The 20,275-nt window shown below is 41.3% G+C and overlaps 1 protein-coding gene across 2 annotated transcripts; it reads right to left on the bottom strand.

The window, feature by feature from the left end:
• Nucleotides 1-950: 950 nt before the first annotated feature.
• slc7a2 (solute carrier family 7 member 2) lies at nucleotides 951-17,364 on the bottom strand. Of its 2 annotated transcripts, none has more exons than XM_028589476.1 (13): nucleotides 17,303-17,364; nucleotides 15,300-15,726; nucleotides 13,542-13,922; nucleotides 13,310-13,465; nucleotides 12,374-12,539; nucleotides 12,045-12,181; nucleotides 10,876-11,098; nucleotides 9,682-9,821; nucleotides 5,448-5,550; nucleotides 4,740-4,951; nucleotides 4,459-4,625; nucleotides 4,144-4,252; nucleotides 951-3,272 (listed from the first exon to the last, which is right to left on the bottom strand). In XM_028589476.1, the coding sequence occupies exons 3-13, from the start codon at nucleotides 13,909-13,911 to the stop codon at nucleotides 3,085-3,087; spliced, it is 1,971 nt and encodes a 656-aa protein (XP_028445277.1). In that variant the 5' UTR covers nucleotides 13,912-13,922; nucleotides 15,300-15,726; nucleotides 17,303-17,364; the 3' UTR covers nucleotides 951-3,084. The 2 variants fall into 2 exon arrangements, with proteins under 2 accessions (XP_028445277.1, XP_028445278.1); XM_028589477.1 differs by having other exon boundaries at nucleotides 13,542-13,919.
• Between the last annotated feature and the right edge of the window lie 2,911 nt (nucleotides 17,365-20,275).

The raw sequence follows: 20,275 nt of genomic DNA, 5'->3' as shown, positions 1-20,275 counted from the left end.
GCCCCGAGCACTGCCGTTTTAGCTCAGGGGACGCTTGTAGTACTTAGCTGCAGCTTCTCAGTGTTACCTGCACTGATTCGGGTCGGGTTTTTTTCTATCGAAAGTACTCGCGTAGCTATAGCGATCAAGATTAACGTAAAAATTGGCCGGAATTCTCCTTTAATATAAATGCAACGTTTCGACCCTAGGCGAAACGTTGCATTTATATTAAATATGGGATTTTAAGCAGTGTTGCGGACATTACATTTTTTTCATTTTAGCACTTTCATTTGTCCTGCAACTGCCAGAAGGTGGGATGTGCACACAACTACTTTTATAATATATTTCTTTTGAAACACAGGATCAAACTTCTTCTCAGAGGTAAATTACGCACAAATAAGCAACTATGTGCCTATCCTTTGCATGTTTTTCTTTGAGGCTGACCTGAAATTCAGCCTTTAGTCTCTCCAGGGTTGCACCCCAGGGTAGCACCCCAGGGTCACCCATCAATGTCCAGATGTTGCCTCTGCAAAAGCCACATGGATGGAGCCATGAAATTCAGGTGGGTTGCACATGGGTTCCACATCAAATACTCCCACCTGCTGAACCACAAAAGAAATTGCAATGCTAGTTCTTCCCTTCAGTGGTAGGCTACTCAAGGGTGTGTGTGACAGCAAAGGGAAATTTCTGGATTCTGGATTTCTGGATCTGGACTGTATGTGTTGGACTGAACAAAACATTTAGCAGAAAACCAAAAAAAAAGACATGCTTCTATGTCCTATCAAAATGGCCACATGGTGGCAACATCAACCTTAAAAATGAATCAGTTCTTTGATTCATGGCCTAACCTTTCACCAGATTTCATTGAGAGAAGTGCTTTTTTAGAGATCCTGCTAACTAAGACGAATGGAATTAAAACACAAGCGCTTTTTCTGTGGTAATAAAAAATAAAATAAACACCAAACACGGTCTTACTGGAAAATACATTTATTGTACTAGTCTGCAGTTGGTAACAAATGATGCTGACATCATGGTTACTTCTATGTACTTTATAGCCTGTAACCTCACTGGAAGACTCTACACTGTTAATGTAGAGGTTCAGTGTAGTAGAATAGCTACCTCACCTTACCTTACTCCTGCCAAGACTAGCTTCTGTATTTGTTCCACATTCATTTAAACCACCACACTGCACATATCAATCCATCAATCCCCAACATCCTACAGCCTCAGTATGTGACCGCTTAAAGGACTATTCCGGTGCAATATTAACCTAGGGGTTAATAACATATGTGTAGCGAGTCAAACATTCTCTGGGACATGTTTTCATGCTAATCGACTGTGTCTCTAGCTTGAAACAAGCTAACGCAAACCGGTGGTTAGCTGCTAACTCTAGCTTTCGGGGCAAATGGTAAATCGCTATTTTATACCACAAGGCTCAAAATAGCACCACACTTCAACGGTAGCATAATGAGGGTCCCTACATGTAAACCGAAACATTGAGAACTTTGTAAGTCTACAGAAAGTTTATTAAAAAGATAGATTATAAAGCAGCTAACCACCTGTTTGCGGTAGCTTGTTTAAAGCTAGAGACACATTTGCTTAGCATGAAAACATATCCCAGAGAACGTTTGACTCGGTACACATATGTTATTAACCCCTAGGTTCAGTGAGTGTAGGATTGATGTAAAACACTGGCAGTACAGCAAACATATTTCTACTTTTAACTAGAGCTCACTGAGCCTTACAAGGGTGGCCCCTGAAAAGCTCAGAGGAAAGAATATAAGCGCTGAATCTTTATGCAGTTCAGTACAAGCCGGTTATAAAGCATCACAGACTCCAGGCTTCGAAGTAAGACACTGAACACAAGAGAAGAAACCTAAAATAAATGCCCCAATTCATCTAAATGATATGGCAATACATACCTTTGTTTATATACAGTAATACTTTAACTTGTCATTAATTGTTGTGCTTCTTGTTAGGTGGCAAAGTACTCAGCTTAAGAGAGAATTATTTCATGAAGGTTATTATAACAGCATGTCTGCAACTGTATCAAAATAGCACAACGTATCAGACAAACTGGAAAATACAGCAAGACGTTATCTGATAGAAAAATACTACTACTAAAAATACATTTGGAGTAAAGTTCCGTATCAAATAACAATCTTCATATTCAGATTGTAACAGTTCATAGATAAAACACACCCAAGCAAAAAAAAAAAAAAAAAAAAAAAAAACCTGTCCTGGATGAAGCCACCACAACAGCTACACCTACCTCAATAAGTACAGCAAATATTGATATGATCTGTTACATAACACCTACAGAAGCCTGACATTCTCCACCAGCACTTATGGCCTACTTCTATTAGCCGAGTGGTAACATGTTAAGTGCCGACAAAACTATTTGACATGTTGTACATTGTGTCTAAATGGGGCGGCGTCTTGATGGTGTTTTTATACATATAATCACAATTTCACATGTATGCAAATAAAAACAATTCTGCACAAAAATAGCTCTAAAATATATTTCAACTTTATGATTGGCAGCATATCTTTAACTAATGTTGGTTCTTTTTCAGCATCCTACACTTATGTCAAAGAAAATTACTCTTAATAGTAGTTCATAATTGGTGCAATGAAATCTAATAATACTGTTAAATGGATAACACAGATTTCCAAGACTTTACTTTTCTTTTTTTTTTTAAACACTCGTACAAACCTGCTTAAAATGCGACATTAACAGAAAAGACAAAATGTGTGTCATGCACTAAAAAGTCCATAATGAAAGAGAAAAGCGTTGCTGCAGTCTTGTATCGGCTGCTTCAGTGTTAAAGAAAAATGATCATCACCCTCCAGTGTGTTACCTGTCCTTTCAATTCTGCATCCATGCTGTCCATAAAGCGCAATGGGACCTAACAGGATGTGGATCCATCACAGTGACGGAGCGGCTCCCCATTGTGTGGCCGCTGATTCAGAGTACTGATGTTGCCATCGCAGACAGAATGTGTTTGTGACTGACGCACACATGGTGAAGCTGTGTGAACATGTGCATCAAGGCAGAGCTGCTGGGTGCTTTTATGCATCTGTCACCTCACAGAATCTTTCACTCTAACACCGGCTGGTCTTTTCTGGGCAAATCAAACTATCCAGGTCTTTTCCCACTGCACCCACACCAACCGGCTTCTCCCCGCCTGTCTTGTTGTGTTTCTGGGTGCTGCTGCTGTTTAAAGGACCCTGGAGTTTGTGCTGGCGCTCCACACTGTGCCACATGCCGTAGCCAAAGTAGATCAGGAAGCCTGAGAAAAGTGTTAAAGGATATATGAGGTACTAAAAAAAACACTGGCTAAGGCATCACATGTTAGAGGGTGAAGTTTAGTGTCGACTAACGCTCAGATGATTTTGCTGGTGATAATTGATAAGTTGATTTAATTGACAGATCTGTGCACTTGGAGTGGTCTTTAAGAGCAGAAAAGCGCAATACGATTGCAGATTGCATTTCTCTTACAAAGAATAAATAAGAAAAAAAAGACTAATTGACTAAAGAAATCTTAGTCGACTAATTGACTAAGCACGGGCAACCCTAGTAAAGTTTGACATTTTGGCAAATGTTTTTAGATGAGAACATCAATACAGCTCTCATATGTTCACTAAATATGAAGCTACAGACAGGAGAGTTTAGTTGAGTTAGTTTAGCTTAGCTTGTACGAAAAATAACGACAAAATCCATCTACCAGCACCTCTAAAGCTCATTCATTAACATGTTAAATCTTATATGTTTGTTTAATCTGTACATAAACCAAAGTGTGAAAAACATCACGTTACAAGGAATCATGTGCAGACCTATTTCTTGGCAAGGAGCAGTGACTTCTTGAAGTCTCCCATGGTTTACTGGCAACCTAGTGGTTACGACATGACAACAGGAAGTCACTGCTCCCAGCAGAGACAGAGTACCTTTGGACAGAGCCAGTCTAGCGGTTTCCCCATTTCCATTCTATATGCTAGGCTAAGCTAATCATCTCTGCTTTTTAGATTCATATTTAACATACAAGTGAGAGTGGTATTGATCTTCTCATCTAACTCTTACGCATGTTTCCAAAAATGTCAAGCTACTCCTCTAAATGTTCACAATGGGTTGAATGTTTGGACCAGTAATTAAAAGGCACTCACCCACAGCCATCCACACGGAGAAACGTATCCAGGTATCTCCACTCAGCTGAACCATGAGGTAAATATTGACAAATATGCTCAGAATGGGCAGAAAAGGCAGAAGGGGAACCTGCGATGGCAGCAAGCAGAAGAATCCACCATCAATGTGTTTACATCGGATCAGTCTCATCCCATAATCCAGGACTTGGTATGAAAAGTGTTGGGTCTTTGTAAATTATAGAATGTGGTCTAGACCTACTTTGTCTGTAGTCTAAGTGTCCTGAGATAACTCCTGTTTTGATTTGACACCCTAAATAAAATAGAATTAAAACGCACCATGAAGGAGACCTTGGTGCTGGTCTGAGGCTGTCGGCAGACCATGAAGACGCAGCCGCTGAAGATGAGGAGACACACGGACAGGCACGCCAGGATCCACACCTCCATACCAAGGATGGAGTAGATGTGGTACGTGGTGAGATAGCTGACCACGCACACTACCAGCACTGGGGTTTAAAACACACACACACACACACACACACACACACACACACACACACACACTTAATTCTGACGTCTTTTGTCCCATAACATTTTTTTTTTTAACCTGGCCCGCTTACCTAGCACACAGACGGACATGTTGACCACACTGGAGGAATGCTCAGAGGGTGAGGCAGGAGGGTGCAGGACAGTCTGCAGGGTGGAGCTGCCACCTTTCAGCATGTTTAGGTGGGACTCAGACTCTGTCAGTTCAGACTCACCCTCCACAGAGGACAGGTAGTCCCTCTCACCGGTGCCTGCCCGCCGCTCTAGGACTCCATCTGGCTGGTACCTGGACCGCGGAGGCGTCAAGGGTTAAAGATCATAAGTCTGCATTTCACAACAGCAATATGTTCAATGTTTTTAGTGTCTGAACGCTACTCTTTATACTACGCTACAAAACCCATTTCTTTCTGAAATAGTTTAGGGTGGTTTGGTTTTACTTTACAAAACAACTGAGGCATATAAATAAATGTTTAAATCAGGGAACGAACACTGTGTCTGTGTTTGTGGTGATGAGTCACCTCGGTGCAACCGGCAGAAGTGTACGGCAGGTCCAGAGTTTTGAGAGTAAGTACAGGAACATAAATGAACACCTTCATTCGCTCAAGCAGCCCCTTCATGTTCCTACAATGGGAGCATTCACAGCTCTTACATCACCAATGTGATGCAATAACACAAGGCGCGTGTTACACCAACGGGGCCTGTGGGCTTTTAGGAACGCTATAAGAGCTGTTTTGCAATGTTCGCCCAAATAAGATTTCTAAGTTATTTACAAATGTACCCACCTGAGAATCAGAACACACACAGCAACCAGCGAGTAGGCCAGCAGAGTTCCAATGGACATCATGTCAACCAGAGCTTTTAGGTCGAACAGGAAGGCCATGATGGCTATAGCAAGCAAAAAAAAAAAAAAAAACATGCAATTACCATAAACACTTTCCCTTTTATAAAAAAACATTTATGCAAGAAATATGATCACCACTGATTACTGGAGCAATCATTCCCACAAAATACACTAAAACATTTACATCCACACCAATAATAGTCTAGCAATTATAAATGGAAAAGCTATTTTCTTCAGATGCACCATCAAATAAATGCACATGAACACGAACAGATGCAAAGAAAACTTCATGCAGACATGTTTTCACAATCAAAAAGACCCCAAAGAGCTAAATGTTTTCATGGACTAACAGCTGTAATCTTCTCCATTACGAGAAATGTTTGATGTGAGATAGACTGCGGCGTTCGCTCTCTCGTATCTCAGCACCAGACTCCAGTATGGAGCTGATCTCAGCAGCACAGGTTCAAAGACAAGGTGGTGGTATGTCCGCTGCTCCCAGTTCTACCAGTTGCACAGTTCATGGGCTGTGCTCTAGGAGAGTTGGTGTGCTACGGGTCCCTCCCAGGGTTCACATCTGCCTGCTGCAACCACATACCTCACCATATCGTAAGCTTTAGAAGTAGATGTTTGTAACAATGTATGAGCACCACATAAGTCCCCAAAGGCCAACTGTTCTTCAGTATCTATATTAATGGACCAAGCTTCTAGTCTGAAAAGTGAAGCCAATGTGGAAGTGCCTTTAACCTGCATTCTATCTAATATCCAGTAGGGGGCGACTCCACTGGTTGCCAAAGGAAGTCCGTTTCTATAGAGGTCTATGGGAAAAACAAGGGGGTAAGCGAGCATCCGGAAAGCGTACCTCCTGTGGGGAGATTCTGAGGCTAACAAGCCATCACCTCCCGTTAGCATCCCATTGACTGCCATTCATTTTTGCATCACTTTGACAGCGAATAACTTTACATCTGAAGCGTTTAAAGACTCTATTTGTCGATTGTTTATTTCTAAAGAAACACGACAATGTATAAAAGGCTCCATTACCTTGTACCTCACGTTATGGCTGAGGTTTTTGTAAAAATAGTCTAACAATGTGTCATAACCACGTGACTTACTGTCGCACAGTAGAGAAATTACCGTATAGTCAGGAGAAGCTTGCAGGCAGTTTCGACTTACATTAGCTGTTTAAGTTAACTAGCATGTTAGTGATCAATAATTAGCCTGTGCCTATGTTATCTCCTTACATATACCTACACTCTCCGTCTCTGTAAGATTGGGAATGATTGAGATTTCTCTCGGCACAGCTACCAGAAGACTTACAACTTTCAGACAGGTTGCTCACGTCACATCTACGTCTTCAAGCTCAGTTGGAGGCTGCGCAGTACGGAAAAGTGACTTCACTGGTCTCCGTCGAAGTATATGGCATCGATGTGTCCATTTATTATACTGTCTATGAGGAAAATGACCTTACTTCTGCCTTTAATTTATTACCTCAGTAAACATTTTCATAATGAGTTTATGGTCTCAATCGCTACTTTCAAGTCTTTTTCGATATAGCATGATGTTCATTTAGGAAAATAATGGTACCACTCACAGGAAAATAGACAATAAAACAGGGCATGCTTTAGGGCGTGGTCACACACCGACATGTCAATCAGGACAGCGGCTTAGCAATGCTAAACACGGGATAACATGTTTATTAAAATATTTTGCAGATTTTCTGAACCGCCGTATATGCAGATTTTCCACTTTAGCATTTAGTTTAGCGTTTATTTTGGCTCATTGCAAAACAACACTGGCTTGGCTGCGTCATCCAAACTCAAGGACACAAAACAACAGTCCACAAACCAATTGGTGAAGTCTATGCTGCTACGTCCTTTATTTTTTTAGTGTATGATCTGTATTTCTTCTTTAATTTTGAAGGTAGAAAGTTTAAATTTTGTTTCACTGTGTGGTCAGAATTGTATTCTGTTCCAACTGTAACTACACCCTGGAGTACACTTCTACATCACTGCAGCAAGGTGAGAAGGTAATGCACTGAAGCAATAACTAACTCCTAATTTCCAATGGTTGCGGAACGGGTTCCGTGCTCTGCCGTCCGTCAATACCCACCAGGTCCGGATTTGTTGCGGAATGGCTGCGGCCATGACTGACAGCTGAAGTCACGAGGACCCACGAGATGTTTCTGTGCTCGACTTCCTGTCCTGTACAATCTGAATTGTGCTGAATTGCTGCGGAGCTCTCCGGCGTTCCACAGCCGTTCCGCAGCCATTCCGCAACCAGTGGAAATTGCCAGTAAGAATAAAGTAGGTAATAAGTGGCTCTTTAAATCCGGCGACTTTGGCGCACAGAAGCTCGAGTGAAGATAATGACCTCTTCTGAAGAGTCCATCATGTTATTTTTTAATCCTCCCTGTCCTCCTTGGCTACAGAAGCCTTGTGGAGGAGGGGTGGGGGCACGTGCGCAATTACGGAAGGCTTGTATCATATGGATGCAACAACAGTGGTGTTGTCATTACTAAGATTCTAAACACTATTGCTTTAAAATAGTACATGATCATGAACAGTGACGCTCTCCAATGTGGTGACCATCTTCTGAAAAAATGAAAGCTTTTTTTGTATTGCATTGTAACAGCAAAATTGTACAGTAGGCTTTCCTGTAGCTGTTAACAATTCTTAATCAACAATTTAATGACATAGAATTAGATTTAAAGGAATAATTTGACATTTTGGGAAATTCATTTATTCACTTTCTTGGCAAGAGTTAGATGAGAGTACTTTTAGTTACAGTAGCTTTACCGTCCCGTAGCTTATTCTCTCTTTCTATTTAGAAAAGTGACTAAAAGCCAAATGTATCAGCTTTAAAGTGCTCATATTGTACTCATTTTCAGGTTCATAATTGTATTTAGAGGTTATATCAGAATAGGTTTACATGGTTTAATTTTCAAAAAACACCATATTTTTGTGGTAGCTCCTCTTTTCACCCTGTATGTTGAGCTCTCTGTTTTAGCTACAGAGTGAGACCTCTCACTTCTGTCAAAGAGTATAGAAGTAACAAGAGGCGAAACTCAATAGGAAACGTTGTGTTGCGTTCAGTCCAAGATGGTGGAGCTGCACTCAATAGAACGTTCCATTGCAAGCTTGCAATGGAACGTTCTATTGAGTGCAGCTCATCCGCCATCTTGGACTGAACGCAACACAACGTTCTATTGAGTTTCAATTGAGTTTCAGCTCTTGTTACGTCTATACTCTTTGCTTCTGTTCCATCTTTGTTGGGAGTCGCACATGCGCAGTAGCTAGGTAAGGTCTACTAGCCAGTCAGAAGCAGAGTATGAGGGTGTGCCCTGACAGTAGCTAGGTAAGGACTACTAGCCAGTCAGAAGCAGAGTATGAGGGTGTGCCACGCTAGCAGCTAGGTGAGCATTATAACATGTGTTCCAAAGTGACCACGTTTGTCTCTGAAGTAAAGGCTGGACTACAACAGAGCTGTTTGGAGCAGTTTGTGAACAGTGTTTTCTGTTGGAGATGGTAAGTCCCTTTGGGGGGGACTTTGGGCTTTTTCACTTTGTAAACCTATAACGTAAACACAATAAAGGAAAGGGAAAAAGCCAAAAAAGCATAATATGAGCACTTTAACAATGTTTCTAATGTTTTCTTACATGCTTTTGGAAACACCATCACCAACTTTAACATGCAAGTACCAGCATCACCAACGTGCATAGATAAAAAGCAGACAAAAAAGTCCACAATACAACCCCATGATATATATACGAGTCCTTATCTCGGGAGCTTACCCGCAGTGGTACCTGCTGCCATGGTGGCAGCTACAGGAGACTGGCGCTTACTCACTTTGGACATAAAACTGAACAAAATTCCATCTCGTGCCATGGCAAAGAGAATGCGTGGCAGAGGGAACATGGAACCCAACAGGCTAGGGAGAAGAGGGTTCATCGTTAAGTTGAGGGCATTCTGGGAAATAAAACATGACACCTGCACAACTGTGAAAGAACAACGTGTACATTGAGGGAAAACCTCATACAAACTGGAAGTGTTAAAGGGTGGGTCAATTTTGGGAAGAAAAAAAACCAAATAAGTGTCTGCATCTTTGACTGTGTCTTTCACAGTTGTTTGGTGGAGAAAGATTAGCAGGAGTAATCTCCCTGGACTCTCCCCGGCTCTCACCTGCTACTACACCGGATGTCATAGTGGCAATAAGTGGGGTCTTCGTCTTAGGATTGATTCGGGCTAAGACTTTGAAAAGCACCCCATCCTGTGCCATAGCATAGATTACACGAGGCATGGGGAAAATGGAGCCCAGCAGACTGCATGAGACAGCAGAGACATGCAAGACCAACACGTTAATCAAAAGTCCCAAACACAGACAGACAGACACACACACACACACACACACACACACACACACACACACAAAAAACACACATTTACACCAACAATCACATCATCAAAGCTTCAGAGCATGATTAAGGTCAATGAGTGTCTTTCTTTCCTGTTGGAACTCCTGCACCTAGCATAATGTATTGCTTTTCGAACAAATCAATTAAATCAATGGAATGCAATAGATTGAACAGTTTGAATAGGCAAATTACATATCACCAGTGTCTTTAGACAGTTAAATTTGAATGTTTGAAAATAGATTTGTAGTTGTTTTTCTCAGTTTTGAGAATCAGTTTGGAATTGAATTGTAGGGTGTTCAGGTGACTTTGAGTGAATACATTTCCCAGGAGTGTAAACATTTAGTTCAAGCATATAAAAGCACCACAATGTCTGCCAAAGGGCTTTCACAACTGGTAGCATTGTGAAAACAACTGCCAAAGGGCAGACTCCAAAATGACAGCCTAAACGCCAATTGACTGACTTATCCAAAACTGTATGGTTTTGTGTCAAATTTGATAATATGCACATGAGTGCAGACCATGGGATAAGATGGTCACTGACATCCACCAGTGTTTTTTGATGGAAAACAGAGGAAACTAATAGATCAAACCTTCAGGAAAGAAAGACAGCATTAAGTCAAACCAATATCTTGTTTATAGCCTTATTTATGATACTTTAATTATAAATCGTATATCACAAACACATGCAAGTCTCTGAAAATAGAGAGAATCAAGCCCTGCGCCCACTATGTCCCATTAAGCAATAGGAATCAATCCAATTATAAGACAGATAGACAGAGATATGTGGTCAGAACCTTTGACCAGATCTCCCTCACCATTGTCACCCATTTATAGCATGCACATCGATCAGAAATTAAAGTCATTATAACTTCTGCTGACTCAAATACAGTATGCTTTCGTCGACCATGAATATTGATATTTTGTGCTCAACTTATTACACCAAAGGAAATCTAGTGGTTACCTGGTGGAGAGGGCACACAGTGAACCTGCAGCGACCACATATTTTGCAGGGCCCCAGCCCACATATTCAAAAGCCATGGGCAGAGGACTCTTCTCGTCCAGCAGGTAGTAGGGCATCATCAGTGTGAGTGCGGCTGACACGCCAAAGTACGCCAGGAAACACACGGTCAGTGACACCACGATGCCGATGGGAATGGCTCTCTGAGGGTTCTTCACCTCCTCGCCTGTCACACACAGATACACAAATATCTTTAAGTTGAGCCAGTGGCGGACTGAGGGCGTGGCCTCTGGGGCTCCAGCCCCAAATGTTTTCTCAAAAGCCCCCGAATGTTTTAGGGTTTTAAAATAACTTCAACTTTGTGTCATTTACCCTCAGTCTCTTTGACTGAACTGGCAAATTAATAGATCAAAAGTTCTATTGATTGCTCTGTCTTCTTTTTGTCTTTGTGAAGCACTTTGGTGCAAACTTGTTTGCTGTTAAAATGCTATATAAATAAAATAAACTTGCTATATAAATGAAGTAAATTTACTAGGGAAATATCGCCTTTGTTTCATGATTAGAAATGCTGTTTACGCCAAATTCCTACCCTACATCTGTTATGTAACTTAAAAATAGATGAAAATGTTTACCTCTCTTCAGGTGGCAAGAGTGAAAATGAGTCATCCTCAACATTTGTTGTGTTTCAGAATGATGAAGACAGTTACAGAATGATGAAGACAGTTACAGAATGATGAAGACAGTTTCAGAATGATGAAGACAGTTACAGAATGATGAAGACAGTTACAGAATGATGAAGACAGTTTCAGAATGATTTCAGAATGATGAAGACAGTTAATGATGAAGACAGAAATGATGAAGTTTCACAGTTTTGAAGAATTTTAGAATGACAGTTTCAGAATGATGAAGACAGATACAAAATAGGATGTTGGCTCTACACTGTGATTCTTTTTCTTTGTAACTATCATGTTTCTCCCAAATGATGTACAGATTTGTAGGCATTTTATTACCAAATAGCCTGAAAAATAGTGCATATAGCTGCTGTAATTTGAGCATGCCCCCAGACCCCCCTCTGGGGTTGTGCTGAGCCTTGAATGTTTACAATGTTTGGCTCCGCCCCTGCATTGAGCTTCGAGGAAGTCACAATAAATCCCAACCTATCACTGGCTCACCTGTAGTTGCAATGCAGTCAAATCCAACAAAAGCGTAAAAGCAGGTGGCAGCCCCAGCTAAGGTCCCACTGAAGCCGTAGGGCATAAATCCTCCGACTCCATAATCACTGCTCACGTTGGCCGTCACCGTCAAGTTCCTGAAACATAAATAGAAATGAGAAGTTTGACCACTGCTGCCCTGTGTGTGCAATTTCTTAGCACTGCATTAACACAAACAAACCAGACTAATAGTACTACTGATAGTTATGTTGTGCATGTAGTTTAGGGAACAGCTTTGCATTAATGGGCTTTACAAACATATTACTGTAATAGTTACATGAATACATTACCTTGTAACTATGGTGACATTTATAAGGGATTCTTCAGTTATCTTCCAGTTGTGTGTGTCTCCTTTGACGAAGCCGGAGATGATGACGAACAAGAGTACGAGCACGTTGATTGCCGTGAAGACTTTATTGACCCAGGCTGACTCCTTCACACCAAACGACAGGAGTCCTAGGATGAGCAAATGGGCAATAGAGTTCATAACACTACTTTGATGTCTGTTGTAGTTTGATTGAAATGCCAGCAATACTTCAATCTATATTTTATCTGTCAAGTAGTTGCAATGTGTGACATCGTTATAATTCATTGATAATATTATCGAGTCGTGCCACTTAACCCAGAAACCTAAACCCTTTTTAAAAAAACACTGGCACTTGATGCATTTTAACCATCTTACATATGAACAAGAGTTCTGCAGTTCTGTAAGGCTTCACAGTTAGAATCATTGCATTGGCAGTCCAATGGATGCAACATGTGATAACATTTTAAGTTTGAGCTGGAGGGTCATTAAGGTGAAATTTAATGTCCAGTTGAAATCCCTGGACGGTCATGAATCTGACCACAGGAAACGAAAATAAAGTACTTCAAGTCATAAACAGCTACTGACAATCCTAAACCCTCAGCTACTACAGTGCAGCTTCTCAGTGACCTGAGGTTGTATTCCAACTGTAGTTGCACTGAGCAGTTCCCAGATGTGATTGTGTGTGACTGTGGGAAAGCGAAGCGGTGTGCTGCTGAAGACTGGCAGGATGATCAGGGAGTTTTAAAAACAGAAGGTGGGGAATGTGGTCCGCCCCATAAAGCACTTATCACACAGTGTCCTGCCATCTCTTTATTGGATTATTCCAGCTGTGGCTCATGAAAGATGGCTGTGTTAAACATCATGCACCGATCCTAATTTCCGTTTCATTAGGATTTTAAGCCTTCATTTGCTGTCTTACCAGAAAGCAGCAGTATCAGGCAGACGGCAAAGAAGTCAGGGTACTGAGCCAAACCAGGAGAGTTCATTCTGAAGTAGTTCTTACAGAATACCTCTATGTGTCCCCCTATGATTTCATCAAATGTGCCACTCCAAGCCCTGGCAACTGAGGAGGTACCTGTGATAAAATAAAAAAGAGAAACAATGAAGAATCAGCATTTTCTTTATGGATTCAAAGACTGTCCCTAACTCACCAATCACATAGGAGAGAATCAGGTTCCAACCCGTGATGAAGGCCCAGATCTCTCCTACAGTCACATAGCTATAAAGGTAAGCAGAGCCGGTCTTGGGGACGCGTGCGCCAAACTCAGCGTAACACAGGCCGGCCATGACCGAGGCTAGGGCTGCAATTAAGAAGGAGATGACTATGCTGGGGCCTGAGTCGCCCTTTGCCACCTCGCCGGCCAGGACGTAGACGCCGGCACCCAGAGTGCTGCCAACTCCTAGGGCAATGAGGTCGACGGTTCCTAGGCAGCGGCACAGCTTTGAGTCCTCCAGGCTGCTCATGTCGACCACTTTCCTGCGCACCAGGGAGCGGCCGAATGACAGAACCTGTTCCAACATGTTGACACCTGCTGACAGAGGGAAAGAGATAAAAAAAGACTGAAAATACCTGTGCAGCGTAGGTCCGACCCACTTTTTGCGTCTAGCCAGGCGGCCATGAACTTAAATGACGGTGTAATGCTTCATGAAATTCATGCTCTGTGGTATGAGTGGATATTTTTGATTGGATGAATCGATCGAAAAGGTCTATTTGGATATGTGTGTGTACATGCAGCATGAGGGCCTGTGACACATATAAAGAAATAATTTAATCTCACTCAATCATTACTATTATTCTTTCTCTATAAGCATCAATATTTGCACTCAAATGTTGTTATTCAGTAGAAGAATTGTGAAACAGTTTCAACTCCACCCCTGCTTTTCATTTTAAACAGCTCTTACAACTTGTTCTCTAGAGAGAAAAAATGCTGAAATGTCAGTATTGTATAACATTTGTGGATCAACTAAAGGTGGGATTAGGACTGTTGAGAGGGATGTTAACTCTGCAAACTATGGCGTGCATTTTCAGAATGCTGCCAAGTGCTACAGCATGGTAAAGTCCATACAGTACAGTAAGAGTCCCATTAAAACCCATTGTTTGGGATTATGGTGCAGATCTAAGTACTCAAAGAGCTGCATTCATAACGGGTCCATTAATGTACCAAGAGAACACAACAAAGGAATTCCAGTATCTCTCTTTACTAATTATAAAAAAAAAAGAAAAAAGAAAAGGGCACAAAAAGACAAACTGCTAGGTCATCTTTGTTTTCATTGTCTTGTATCTAAAATGTCTCTTTTCATTAGTGAGATTGCTGACGGACCCTGCCTAACATGTTTGCATGAATACAATTAGATGAATGAGGAATGGAATATGCCCTCCAATGAATAGTTTCTAGCTTGCTTTTGAAGTGCGAGCTTCTTCTTTGAACCAAAACTTTGATTATCTTGACCGTAAATTAACACTGACGACCGTCCAAATATGCATTGACCCCCATTTAAGTGTGGTGGAAGTGAATTTTGGTTGTGACAGCTCATTAACATTACAATGTGGGCTGTAATACAGTGCCTCCAAGAATACAGTGAATGAAAAAGTGAAGATTGTGAAGACGACAATCAGATTTTAACCAAGTGAAAATTCAGTTTTGGAAACTGATAATAGAAATTACAGTCATTTATACTGTCAGGTAAGATGTTACCTTCATCATTATTCCATACATGTGTGTTTTACATTGTACAGTGACAGCAACATCTGGGTCATATCTTAAACTGAACATGTTGAATTTCTTTGCAAAGACTGCTGGTTCACAAACAGCTCACAGCTACTGCAGAGGTTTTCACTATTCAATTCCAGCTTTAGTTATTCTAAATGTATGCAAAAACACTGTATTTCATTAGAGACATGCACCTACCTGTTAGAATGACTCTGCGGGGATATGAAGGGTCTAGGTTCAGACACCAAAAAAACAGGCTGTCGGAAGTGTCAGTGCGTTTTTTTCCAGCTTGCACAGCAGGTCAGCTGCACATAAAGTGCAGGTAAAAAGTCAAATAAGATCCACTGCTCCCATGAACTGCTGCCTCGAAACTCTGCTTCAGCACTGTGCTCAGCACTTATTCATATGCTGGTATGTACACTGAGCAGAGCAGTACTTTTTACGCCTCCTCTCAGAGTTTCTTCATAGGATCTGCCCTCGTTTTGCCCCTAGACTCCAGCCTCCAGTCCCATCGCTGCTGGGTGACGTCCCCTGAGCACGGAGGCAAGGGGGGAGGAGGGGGCCCCAGGGAATTAGGGTGGGGGGTTGTTTCACCTCTGTGCTTGAGGTTTGGGGGAGTAAAACTCTGTGGAGACAACATTGCACCATAAGCTCTCACCATGGGTTCACACACAGCCGGGCAGAGAAGAGAAAGGGAGGAATCTTGATGGTAAAATTTGTAACTTCTAATGCACACAGATCCCAGCTGCCCAGATGCTTACTGACTACTGATAAATGGTTAGGCAACTGGCGTTAACAAACATTGAGGCAGACACTTGTGTTTACCCAGTGCAGCCCACAGGAGTGCTGCTAAAAGCATGAATGCTGATTGGTCAATGAAGGGTGGACGAACTACAGTACCGGGGGGTTAAGTCCTCTTAATGGAAGACAGGTATTGCTCAATGTTCCCTGAGCTATTGGACCCATGGATATTACAAAATCAACAGCACAGCTCACTTTGGTGTACCGCCAAAAGCCTGGCATCTCCACGGCAACTTCAGTTACAAGTTTGAGCTCTTGGAGAAAAGAAAAAAAAAGGCAAATTTTTCCATCAAACACTGCCTGCGAATTACAACTAAGGTTGAGTTTGCAGTGGAGAGAATGTCTGCCAAGACCAGCTCAAACCAGCTTAAGACCTCAGTGGGAAGGTGGCAGCTGCTGCTAGAAACACCGTCCAATCCACAGAGCAGAGACTCGACGGCATGACAACAGCCAGCTCTCTCTTAGTTTGTCTATCCAGCCAAGCAGTCAAATATCATGGCCCACCGCGCACCAAACCTTGGCTGCAGGGTTGATTATCTGACCTGCATGCTGATGGGAAAGCCAATGTTTTCCAAAGTGGTGGGCAGGATGGAGACACTACTGTTAATGCTGGCTGTTTGTCTTAAACACTCACAAATTGATCTACAAAATGAACCTAAATACATTTATCAGATGTAACACAAATACAACCAAAAGTCTGCACTGACATTACAAAATGGCTCCCATCAAATAACCGAAGACCATAAAGTCCTGTGACTTTAAGCATATTTTGCTACTTACAAAGTGGTTCTCTGCGCTTATGAACACAACGCAATAGATCACTGAAGCTGGTGAATAACATTGTTAAGTTAATGCATCTTGAAATATTAATTGACAAACATAATAAACATAATCATCCAACAATATTCATTACTGGATATTTATTGGGGTGAGGCTATTTGCACCCCTGGTACAATTAGCAGTGTATGCTATTTGTACCCTGGTGCAATTAGAAATGAATGCTATTAGTACCCCGCCAGTGCACACAGCAATGTGTTCTATTAATACCCCATCTGGTACAAATATCAATGTATGCTATTTGCACCCCTGTGCATTTACAGTACCTTGGCATATATTTACACACAGTTATCCATACTACTCATGTATTACACCTTTTTGGAATATTATCGCCCTGACATTCTTACCCTAACCCTAACCAATCCCACTCCTCTTGCCTAAACCTAACCAACCCAACCAGAGCAGGCATATTCATGAGTCTTTCCCTACCACCCTGCAAAAAAAAAAGAAATTGTGTTCGCGGGTCCTGATTTGCGCAATTGCATGCAAATTATCCAATCCAAATTTAAAAAAAATAAGACGACCAAACTCCCACACCAAAAGTAAGCGTTCTAACCACTCACCTAGAAGTTCTTCCAGGTTGATTAACAACTGTTTACCAATTGGTTTCTTCAAGCCTCGGTTGCTAGGTAACCATACTGTATACAAAAAAATAGGTACTAACTAACAAACTAACGGTTGTATGCTTTCACTGAAGACAGAAAGCGCAACTGTAGTATCCATTTTCCGCTAGAAATTCAATTGTTTTAAACTTTAGAGACAAAACTTCCCTAATATGCCAGTTTCTGCGCTCATGGAAGATGAACGTCCGCCATGATTTCGGTGAACGCGAGCAACGTTTTTTTGTTGTTACGCCACAGGGTGTAAATAGCTCAGCTGTGTGGCCGAGGCTATTCGTACCGGGGGTGCAAATAGACACTCCGTATTTATTGTCATATGGACTATCTGGAAGCACCATTTTATATATGATACATTTCCGTAGCAAATGTCCAATGAACAGTTTTGAAAACAAATCAGGATTACACATATGATTTGCCTTTAGGGCTTCACAATAAATCGTTTTTTCCTCATCATCACAAAATCACCTTGCACAATAGACACATTGCGAAAGAAACTCAGGGTTTTTTTGTTAGTTGAAAGATAGCATCAGTAGAAAAATAGGATACTCTAACTATTGTTCTTTTATTTTAATGGTGACTTTTGTGTTCAGTTCAATGTTCAATAAAAATAATGTTGGAAAATATTTCCTTTCAGTTTGTTTTAATTCAACAAGCAATGTGTTGTACATTATACATTATACTTAAAGCAGTGTAACTAGCCTCTACAGACCGTGCAATATGGACAAAGCAGAACTGAGTACCCTTTAATATGTTTTATTTATCGAAAGTCAATTGTTATTGCGGTATTCAACAATGTTATTGCATATTGCATAATTTCCTGATATCTTGCAGCACTACTTTCCTCATGGACCACAATGAGCTTTCAAGTTTTTATACATGCACTGTAACCATGGAAAGGAGTCACTGGCTCACCGTATCTTATTGTTGACATGCGCTAATTCTGTGAAGCCAATTGAATGCATTTGCCCTCCGATGGCTGAGTGACCTAGCTTCAAAATTGTGGATATGGTCAACAGATTGAGTGGTGTTTGCCTTGCGGACACCGGGACTGTTCGCTCCAGTTAACACTGGTGTCACCAGGAAATGTTAGAGTGAACAATTACTGATAAGGCACACAACAGCTCTGACAAAAATTAAAAAACAGCAGTCTTTGGGAGAGGAAGATACTTAGACCTCAATTTGACAAGACTGTAACTAGTTTATATGGATGTACCTAAGTCAAATAAAAAACAGCATCACAGATAACACAGGTAGCTTACTGGGAAAAATTTTAAAAATAAAGGATAAACATAGGTTAGAAATTAGTTCAGGAGGCCAGTATTAGTTATTATTAAATGTTAAATCTACACTAATGTAATGGCACAAAGTCTCTTCATTTTACATTTAAAGAACAGTCTGGGGACTGAAGCCTGAGGACATTACCTGTTCTAAGTTTACCTTAATACTCTTTTTATTAGGTAGGAGGATGGAGTATTATTTATGAATGTAGTCATCCTCATTGAAGTCTCCCTCTCCCTGCGCCGCTTAAAGTGATTTCCTGTATCTATCTAGGTCAGCGTACAAGCCTTGTATGCTTGCAGGTTTTTGTGTAGTGGGTCTTAAAAAACTACTGCATTTGCACAAACTTCCTCGGTTTAGGAAACCACCATGGCCAAAGGTTTGGATCAATCTTTTGTTTCGACACATTTGGCTAGAGTAACGGAGCCCTTAAATATGATCTGTGATGTTCAAGAATCTTTTGGCCTGCGGGTTAATTGCGGCCTCAAGCTGACTTTACTCCAAGTCCCTGGGGACTTCCAAAAAATGAATTCCACACTGGGAGGCTAAAATGTGGGTCAAAGTAAAACTGCCTGATATGCATAATGGGTTTCAGTTTAAAACTCTAAAACCGTCCCTCTGCACTATCACGATCATTTCACATCTTTATTTGGCCTTTTATATGAGGCAACTACACCTACTAGACAAGTACCAGTGATAACACAGATATCAACCATGAACAAATATCAGTTCAGTCATCAAGGCTGGATGGTTCCAATTAGAATGCACATAACATGATTGGTGATCTAAACAGGGAGTGTTATCTGATCCAACTGAATTGGTTTTTATAGTCATTGGACAGTCAAGCTTTTTTTGGTCCCTTACACATGAATGCAGCACAGTACAGTAGGAGTATGAGTGCAGCGAGGCTGTCAGGCGTCAGTAAGTCAATCACTTCTGCTTAGTTTAACTAACTGCTTTTATTGTTTTTTTTTCTGTCTACTGTCCTGCAACAGATGGTTCATGTGCTCATTGGTGTGCAAAATACTACTCAATCTAAAAATACATTTGAAATTTTGTATAACTTGCCAAAACAACAAAAATGTAGAAGTTAGGAAAAGAATATATCAGTTCTCTGTAAAGGTACTTTATTGTCACATACACATACATGTAACGAAATTTGCTCTCTACATATAACCCATCCCTCAAGGGAGCAGTCATTTACAGCGCCCGGGGACCAACTCCAGATCTGAGCCAGTGCCTTGATCAAGGCTACTGACTGGAGAACCTAGTACATGTTTTTTTGATGGTGGGGGAAACTGCGCAAACATGGGGAGAACATACAAATTCTACACAGAAAGGCCCGGAACTACCCAGAACCACCTTGCTGTAAGGCCACAGTGCTAACCATTGGGCCACCATGCTGCTGTGTGTGTGTGTGTGTGTGTGCATCTAGTTTATATCAAATTGGATCCATCTGTGTTTGCACTGGGGAGCTTCTCAAAATAGCTTCACGCTCTGTTTAACAGTGCGACAATCACTTAAGCAAACTCAGGATATTTTCTGCTAAGTGTGTGCAATACTGTATCCAATAGATTTAGCCTTTAAATAGCACTTTATACCAGAGAGACAGCGAGATCCTCTGAGTCGCCACCTCAG

This window comes from Perca flavescens, chromosome 10 (assembly GCF_004354835.1).
Source record: "Perca flavescens isolate YP-PL-M2 chromosome 10, PFLA_1.0, whole genome shotgun sequence".
NCBI lineage: Eukaryota > Metazoa > Chordata > Actinopteri > Perciformes > Percidae > Perca > Perca flavescens.
The sequence above is the reverse complement of the archived record's forward strand: the minus strand, read 5'-3'. Positions and strand labels throughout refer to the sequence as shown.